The 9482-nt window shown below is 44.2% G+C and overlaps 1 protein-coding gene across 1 annotated transcript in view; it reads left to right on the top strand.

The window, feature by feature from the left end:
- Positions 1 to 503: 503 nt before the first annotated feature.
- The window catches only part of OBI1 (ORC ubiquitin ligase 1), a 37186-nt gene continuing 28207 nt past the window's right edge, over positions 504 to 9482 (top strand). Inside the window, exon 1 of the mRNA XM_054586635.1 lies at positions 504 to 618. Within this exon, the coding sequence (XP_054442610.1) occupies positions 547 to 618 (72 nt within the window). The 5' untranslated portion in view covers positions 504 to 546. The remainder of the gene's footprint in view (positions 619 to 9482) is intronic.

Genomic DNA, 9482 nt, shown 5'->3' with positions numbered 1-9482 from the left:
ATTAAAATGGAGAGATCGTCTCCTCCGGTGTTGCCTGCACCGCGTGTTTGCAGAGTTGAGGGGGGTTAACTTCAGACGGAAAACTCTCCCCCACCCTACCTTCCGGGAAAGAGTAGGGGATTTAAAATCGCCTTTACTTATCTTCCTCTAGTCTCATCACTATTACTTTTTCATTTAAACTTTCAGGATCCTCAATGCCTATAGTAAACTGCCTTCCTTTCCATTCTCAGGAATCTTGACGCTTCCAGCTTCCGAACAGCAGCGGGGAGTTTTTTTGGTTTTCTTTTTTTGGGGGGGGGGGGGAGGCGGTGAAAGGAAGGAAGGAAGGAAGGAAGGAAGGAAGGAAGGAAGGAAGGAAGGAAGGAAGGAAGGAAGGAAGGAAGGAAAAAGCCTTGCCGACCGCGCGTTTCAAAAGCGCGTTTTCGTTTCCTCTCCCGGCAGGCCATGGCCCTGCCGGGCTGCCGTAGCCGGCCCCGCGCTGCCCCAGTCGCTGCAAGGATCCGCGGGCGGCGGGACTTCCGTGTTGGCGGGATTCTGAACGCTACCATGGCTCACACCGTGCAGAACGTTACATTGTCGCTCACTCTGCCCATCACGTGCCACATTTGCTTGGGGAAGGTAATGGGTGATCCGGGCACAGCTGCTGAACGGGATCGGGCATGAAGTCGCTCGCCGGAGCCCAGGGCGGTCTCCGTGTGTAGCGGCGAGATGGGTGAAGACGCCGACCCGTGTTCTCCTCCGGCGACGGGAGGCCGCGTCCCGGGGGACCGAGGGAGCGCACGGTGATTAATGGGTTCGCCCGTGCGCCTTTCGGAGCGGGTGACAGCGGCCTGGGGTCTGAATGAAGGGCGGCGAGGCCGCCCTGCCACCCTGGCGGCCTCACCCGGCGGAGGCCGGCGTGGATGGGGGCTTGGTCATTCAAGGATCGCAGCCTCGTTGCACGCTTCTGTGCAGCCCCGTAGGGCGTGCGGTGAAAGTCCGTGGAAGCACATTTCCTGGAGAACTCGCTTGAGATTCTTCCGTCCCCTACACAGCTAGAGTGTTCGTGTTCGCGGGCCTGCAGTGCTGGTTGGGAGTCTTTTCCATTTCCAAGATCATTCTCCTTTACCTTGCGTTCTCTTTGCTCTGGGTTCAGCATTTGAAAAGTAAATAACACGTGCCGCCGAATGGTGTTTAGAATGAGAGGTACGGCCTTTTATTTCAAGAACGGGTCGGTCGCGAGATAGAGCCCCCCTCTCTTTGTCATGCAAAAGGTGCCTAAGGTATGAAACGAGGTGGGGAAAGTTGCTCTGCACTCGAGCCCAGCCGAAAGGCCGAGATAGGGAGAGCCGTTCTGAATTCTCTCGGAGTTTTGAATGTTCTGATGCATTCGTCTCCGCTTTCTTTTCCGTTTGGGGCTCTCATTCGATTTTTAAAATAGCATTTCTTCACCGTGTAGATCCAGAAGGGAGAAGATTCCGTGAACAATTAGTTTTTTTCCCCCCCCCGCTCTGATCTGTTTTCACGTTTGTGGGGTGTGTGTTCACCCCCAAGTGCAGGCGGCACCTACAGCCACAGGCTCAGAGTTGAGAACTGCAAACTTCATGGAGCAAGTATCTGCGCGCCAGCCAATACGATCAACTGCGTTGGGTTTGGGGGGCTCTGTGAGAATTTACTGAATTCAAAAAATAGGAGGAAGTCAGACTTGGGAGCAACTCATCATTCTCGATGCCTTTCAGAATGAGATGCCAACAAAGGAGCAAGTGTGTTGTGAGAACACAGAGGGGGCGGCTTGGTCAGTTCTGACTGGAGAGAAGAAAGATGCGGTCTTGGGGGCGGTACGCGCACTGGCGTTGCTACCACTGCCTAGTACCTGGCTGGGAGGAGGAAGAGGTGGTGCTTCTGTTTGATACAGTCTGCGTTTGGCCCTTAACATGAAGTTCCCACAAGTATTTGTTAAATTTTGACTGAATTCCCTCCAACAGTAGCCTTACAGGCTGATAAAAAACATCCTTGGGAAATAATTTTTACTGGATCTTAATTGTATAGGTATATCTGCTTTCCATTAGGTAAGGGGCTGTCTTCTGCAATTGTGTTGAAAATGTGTTCTCTCTGGTTGATTTTCCGTACCTATGCTTTTCCTATTTAACAAAAATTATGCCTAATAGGATATAGTGATTTGCAGATTACAGGATGCTTTCATATGTGTTTACTTCATTTACACATCTCACCAGGGCTGTGGGATAGAGTAGGCTGGTTTCCCCATTTTTTAAATAAGAAAACTAAGGCCTAGGGCCTCTGGTGTTTGAACTTCTATTTCTGCCACTTGTCTCAAGTAGATTACTTCTTAAAAACTCACTTTAGCTCAACCATGACAGCAGACACCTTTGGTATCTCTTTTATTTCCCTGTTTTAGTTAAGTTTTATTCTAAAATTAAATCTTATAATAAAAGATTAACAATCTGTAAGTTTTTTCTGTCTGCTATGGAAGCAGAAAAGTGTGGTGTTTGGGGGCTTGAGTTCTGTGTTCAGACTGCCTGAGTTCTAATCTAGGCTCTTCCACTTACTAGTTGTTTGACCTCATATAGGACAAGTTACTTAACTCTCTTAATCTCTTTCACTGCAGTTACCTTATCTATAAAATGGGAATGATAATAGTATCAACACCCATCCTTGTGGTTATCAGATAATTACATACAGTAATTCATATGCAGTGTTTTGCATAAAATCTGGCAAATAATACTATTCAACAAACATTGCTCCTCACTATGGGCACGGAGGCAGGCCAGCAAACGGAAACCGGCCTTTTCCAGTGACCATTCGCCGCAGGTGCTTTGCGAGGCCAGGGAACTCACTAGATGAAGATTTGCTTCCCCCACAGAGTGGGGGCCTGATTGTTCTGGAAGTTGCCACAGTACATTCAGAGGTTTTAACTGGTTCCGTACGACTCTTGCCTTTCGTATAGCTGAAGCAAATCTAATCTGCTTTGGCTCCTCAGCCCGCCACACACACCTCTGTTTGTGGGGTTCTGGAGATCGTGGCCTGGAGTAGCTCCATGTCCCCAGGGCCACTTCACCTTCCTGACACAGCATCTCCAGCTACCTCTGAGATTTGCCTTCAGGTACTTCTTGCCTCACCCTCTTTCAGGGAATCATTCTTGTGCTGCCCTCACCATTTGTCCCCAAATCTGGCCATGAGCAATCTTCTCTTTTAATTGTTCCACAGAATTAAGGGGCCATTATTTCTGTGTGTCACTACATGAGAGAAAGAGTGTGTATTACCTTAAAGGTGCCAGGGTTATGATAGACTTTAAGTCTTAAGAAATAATATAGATGCTGATTGGGATGAGGGGTGGGGAAGAATGTGGAGGAAGGAAGTGGTGGGGGTAGCCTAAGTACGTGGGTGGTTAATACTTTGTCCTTTGAATACAAATGTAGTATTCAAAATAGGAAAGTGTAGACACTTAGTATCTCTATCTCTGCCCCAGTTTTCAAAGTGGATTCTGTGTGCCCAGAATGTTCTATCACCTTGCCAGTATTGAAACTGAGAGCTCCCTGCGGCCTGAAGAAGTACACGTCCTGTGGGATGATGCATGTATAATATTTTCGTGCCTATTTCTCCTTAGTTTTTTCCCATGCCTTGGATTAGTGGGCCAGCAGAAATATAGGGATGATCTAGCCCAAAATATCTGTTAAGAGACATTTTGGTACTGCCCGTACAATGCTACAGACCAGTTTAATCTCAGATAATTCCAGATATTTATCTCCTCAATTGGGATTCAAGCTGTGAAACCAAATTGTTGTTGCATGTAATACTTTTGTTTGCCATCTCTGTGTTTTGCCATGAGTGACAGCTAAATGTGACCCACAATTAGTTTTAGATGAAAAGTTACAGATTTGCAGGGTTAATCATTCTGCACCTAGGCCCCTCCACCCCCCCCCCCCCCCCCCAACACCAGCAGGCCCATTCCAGTGGAAGAGAAGACTTTCAGACCTTGCTTTACCTTCTCCCCCTCCTCCTCCTCCTCACTAGCCTCGGGGGCATTACCCTAGGATATCACTTCAACATGCTTACTTCATGTGAGTTTGGAATTGTACATGTCACTTACCCTTGCTATGGTCATCTTGCATTTTTATTTCATAAGAATACTGTTTTATTGGCAGAAAAATAATTTGCAATTAAATTAGATATAAAATCTAATAACATAGGCAAATTAGGACTTTATGTATCTTGGGAAGATCTTATTAAAGACCTTTATGTGTGTGTTTTGGTGTTGTATATAGCAGGATCCAAACTGAGGAAGAGGGGTGGACAGGAATTGAGAGAAGGAATAGATTCTTTGTATTTTGCTCCTGTAGATTACAGTCAAGTAAGTAACCAGTATTCTAATTTCGTTTAGTGCTCCTTTCTCCTATATAGGTTGTTGTACTCCTCAGCTAAATGTAAACCTAGGGATCATCCTCTGATAAGTTCTTGGTCCAAAGAAATGAATTAGTCATCTGTTTCAAAAATCCAATGCAATGACAGTGACCGTACCAGATAGTGAACACTAACAATGATTCTCCTGTAGGTGACATTGCCAATGGCTCGTAATAGACAGTCAGGTAATCTGCCTGGTTGTTCTTGTGCATCATTTTGACAGATTAAATGGAAAGATTAAACTCCCATTTTTTTTACAGTTTCACAGTGGCCATTGACTTTTTTGCACCTTGAAATGCTTTTAGGAGCATTATCTCAGTTTTTCATTTTAATATGTCAAAATTCACTTTTATTTTAGAGTGTGTGAGGCATTGCATCAGGTGCTGTAGGTGAATACAAAGATGAGCAGGACACTGTCTCTGCCCCCAAGGATCCTGAAATCTAATACTGAAGGCTGGATGTATTCAATGGTCTAAGTACAGCACAGCACAGAAAGAACTGAACATTAAATCCGTGCCTGAGGAGTACTCTTATGAGGGTCAGACAAAGACCCAGGTACTTCTAAAAAGGATTAGTGAAAGCTTGCAGAGGAGATGGCATTTTAGTTTCCTCTTAAAAAGTGGAGGGGATTTTATCTTGTTTGGGGAAGCTGGAGACCAGCAGGACAAATAAAGGTAAAAAATGAGAGCACAATAAACTGGGGAGAGTGGTGTATAAGGGGACTAAATGGTAATAAACAGGGAGCCTCCACTGTTGGTATTCTTTTTAGAGAACATCAGGTTGACCTGTGTGGTTGAATTGTAGGTTACGGCAAGTATTGAAATAGGAGATCAAGGGAAATAGCTCTTTAAGAACCAGATTATGTTGCTCTTGAATGCTATACTTAAAACTGATAGGGGAGCTCAGGAGTTCAAGATTTTAGCTTCAGTCATAGTTGATAGGCTTAAGTGATTAATGCATGTGGCAAGCTATTGCTCCAGGAACTGGAATGGATGGCCTACGTGACTTGAGGTAACAAGCAATTCAATCTCTGTGCCCTAAGGAGACTGGGAGAGGTAGAGATGGGATGGAGATGGTTTGCGAGCCATTGTGTTCCAGGGAGGGAAATGTCAGTTGCAGAGAAAGGAGTGTTGATCAACAGATAAAGAAATACTAGGAAAATTACCACAGGACTGCAACGCTCATCTGATTTACCTTTTTCCAACCCCCTTGCTACCCTTTTCTTCTCCCTATAGAAAAGATTGGGCAGGGGTGGAGTGTGTGGGGGGTGCAGTAGGTTAGGGGGTAGAGGGATTTAGCAAAAAAGGAAAAAGGACTCGGGGACATGGACAGTGTGCCAATTGCTAGGGGGAGAGGAAGATAAGAGGACTAAATGGTAATGGAAAAATACAATAAAGATTAAATTAAAAATAAAGTAGAAATTTTAAAAAGAAAAGATTGGCTTGAGATGAGATGTTAAAATGGTTTTTGAGGCTACCTAACCCACCATCTTCTCAGGTGGCTGGCATCTGAATAGAGCACCCATAAAAATTCAATCCTTGTCTCTACTTTTTGGTTCTGGTAGTGAGAGGCAGTATAAATGCCAGCTTTTTCAGTTTCAAAACTACACACAGAGTAAAACCACCGCTGTTTTGCAGAAGAGCAATGACAGCTGCATAGTTGTATTTTAGGAAGGTAGCTCTGGCATCAGTATGAACAATGGCCAGAAGTGAACATTTGGAAGCAAGGAAGCCTGGGAGGAGGTCATTATGATTATGTAAAAGAACATTTAGAGACTGATTCACCATATTTCAACTATTCTGAGACATTCACGTTATGCCACCTCTGAAACCTGGTGGTAGCTTACAAGTGATGGCATCTTATAGTTGTGAGTGGCAGCATTTTCATTCATTTTACTTACTAGTGCATCTTAAAATCTCTGGCTTTTTAGACTTGATCACTGATACCAGAATTTGGTGACCTATTAGGTGTTGAGGAGAAGTGAAAAAGAGGAGTCAGAGACAGCTCTGAGTATTCTAGCGCAGGTGGTGGCAGGGGCGGCTGGGGTCGGGGGGCAGTGGTGCTATTAACTTAGACAAGAGGGAGTGTAAGAGGAGTGAAAATGTGGAGGAGGCCAAGTTTGATTTTGGACATGTTGTGGTTGAGGCAGCTGTAAGGTCCTTATGTGGAGCTAGCTCCTGGGCAAGCCGGTAGAGCAGTAATGTTACTTTGTCTTCCTTCTTTTTTTATTTCTTTTTTTAAATCCTTACCCAAGGATATGTCCATTGGTTTTTAGAGAGAGAGACAGACAGACAGACAGACAGACAGACAGACAGACATCCATGTGAGAGAGAAACATTGATCAGTGGCCTCCCGTATGTGCCCCGACTGGGGATCAAACGCACAACCTTTTGTTGAGTCGGACAGTGCTCCAACGAGCTGAGCCGCCCAGCCAGGGCTGTTCCTTTTTCTTTATTTGTTTGTTTGAGGTGTTGCTATGTGGAGTCTTTGTGCTTATTATGTCTTTACACCATTAAATCTTAAGTATAAATGAAAAGTGTACTAGGTTAAACTACAGTTTTTAGAGGCAGAAACTGATGCCCCATGTAACTAAAGGGCTTAACCAAGGTCAAACAGCTCAGTGAATGGCGGAGCTGGAGTTCGCCCCAGGTTTATTTCTCGATGCCTAAGCTCTGCCACTTCATGAGGTCCATTTACAGAGGATGCTCAGAAGTTGCCATCATAGAAAATAAGTTAACACCACATGATACATGAGATTAAGAGAGAAATAGAACTATGTCAAATATGATGGCCCAAGACACAACGTTAGAGAAAGCAGCTGTACCACTTCCAGTATTTTGATTACAAGCATTTCAGGCTCCTCTTCCCATCACATGTACTCTCTGCAACACTTCCACTTTACCAGACCCATCCATTGACTCTGTGACTCTCTCACTGTCATTACTATTCAAGTACTCATTTCCCTTATTACCCATGGCCATTTATTATCATCAGCCCCTTGTCTCTCTCTTCCTCCTTGGCAAAACTTCAACTCATTTACTTTATGCCTGAACCTGAGTGGCTTAAAAGTCAGTAAGAAAAGTACACACCTGATGCTAATTGGTCTTTACAGTCAAAACCACAGAGCTCAAATTAGAACTCAACAGTGTTTGGCGATCCCACTCCATGTCCTTAGTAAGTTTCCTTTCTCATGTTTAAAATAACTGCTTTAGTCTCCCATTTTCTCAAGTTGCTGTCTTTCTCCGCTTCTCACTTTCAGCCGGTAACCTCACCTCATATTTCATGACAAAATACAAGCAATTAGAACAGTTGCAGCATGAGTTCTCTACTCTTTCTATCAGCAGATCTTCCAACGGCTTTGCGATCTCACACCCGCAGCCTTCCTTTTTTGTTGCAATGGAAGTCAGAATATTACTCCTGTGTAAGCCAGATTCTCCCCGCTGTGCTTTAGATCTCATTCTCCATCCTTCTGAGGAATTTGGCTTTCTGTGGCGCCAGTCCCGCTCCCGTGGGTAAAGAAAGGGCTTAGTCCCACCAAGACCCTCTTCACTTCTTAAGATGCTAGTTGTAAGCACAGGTTGTACTGGTAGTTCTGACTGACTGGCTGTAAATCAGAGGTTCCAATGCTGCCCCCTACATGGGTTTGATTAATTTGCTACAGCAGTTCCCAGAACTCAGGAAAACCCATTTAGCCACTAAATTATCTATTTATTTACAAGGGATATTAAAGGATACAAGTTGATAGGCAGATGAAGAGATAAATAAAGTCTCAAACAAAGGAGTTTCTGTCCTCTTGGAGCTCCGGCCCTGTGGTCATGGCAGGTGGAAGCACTCTGGTGCTCTGAAAGAGGACTGACAAGCTGACCTTTGGGGCTTCTTTAAAAATTTTAATTTATTGGGGGTGGTATTAGTTAATAAAAGTATAAAATTGTATAGGTTTCAGGTGTACAGTTCTATAATACATCATCTGTATATTGTATGTTCATTACCGCGAGTCAGATCTCCTTCTATCTGTCCTTTTGGGTTTTTATTTAGGTTCCTTTACTAGTTATGATTGACTGAGTCATTGGCCGTTGTGAACTGATCAATCTCAAGCCCCTCTTCCCTCTTTGGAAATAGGGGAGATAGGATTGAAAGTTCCAATCGTGCAACCTGAAAGTTGGCTTCTTCTGGCAACCAGCCCCCAACTTAATACATGGAATAGATTGACAGCTGTCAGGGGGGAGGGAGGAACTGGATAAAAGACGGCGAAAGTATTAGCTAAAGAACATATATGCCTAACCCATTGACTCAGGCAGCAGTGGGGTGACGGGCTGAGGGAAGTGGGGGCGAGGGCTTCGGGGAGGTGAGCACAGGGGAAAAATGGGCACAAGTGTAATAGTGCCAACACTAACAGTAAAGTTAAAAAAAAGAGTCATGTCATTGCCCTGGCCAGGTAGCTCAGTTGGTTAGAGTGTGGTCCCTATGCCAAGGTTTACAGGGTTTGATCCTGGTTCAGGGCACACGCGAGAATCAACCAATGAAGAATGCACGTACAACTGGAACAACAAATCGGTGTTTCTCCCACTTCCTCTCTCTTTCTAAAAATATGTCACCTCATTAACATGATAAGAGACACTGTTGTTCTCATCACTTTGTTAATTCTTAGAGGTTTGGGAGCTGTGAGACGGGAGCTATGGATGAAGACAAATATCTGATAAATGTATTTGTTATTTGAATGACCAAATATATATATATTTCTAATAAATCACATCATACTTCCAGATAAGCATTCACTCCTTGCTGTTGGTAGAGTACTTTGGAAGAAGAGTTTGAGTGCTTCATGGTCATTTATTTATTTTAATTCATATAATCAAATCATTTGAACTGAATGAAGTAGAATTGGTTTCTCTAAGAAGCTTAAATCCATGCTGAATTATCTCTGTTTAGATTTCTTATGCTAGTGTTCATAATTAAGGGGGCATCTAAATTTGGAAGCCAAACTAAGACCAGAGAGCACTTCGTAGTGAGACTTCAGCTGATTACCTGCCTGGCATGGATCACCATACATACATCTGTGATTTCCTTGAGGGTAGGGACCCCTT

Source organism: Pteronotus mesoamericanus, unplaced genomic scaffold (assembly GCF_021234165.1).
Source record: "Pteronotus mesoamericanus isolate MK-2021 breed Mesoamerican mustached bat unplaced genomic scaffold, CSHL_Meso_final contig_94, whole genome shotgun sequence".
Lineage (NCBI taxonomy): Eukaryota > Metazoa > Chordata > Mammalia > Chiroptera > Mormoopidae > Pteronotus > Pteronotus mesoamericanus.
The sequence above is the reverse complement of the archived record's forward strand: the minus strand, read 5'-3'. Positions and strand labels throughout refer to the sequence as shown.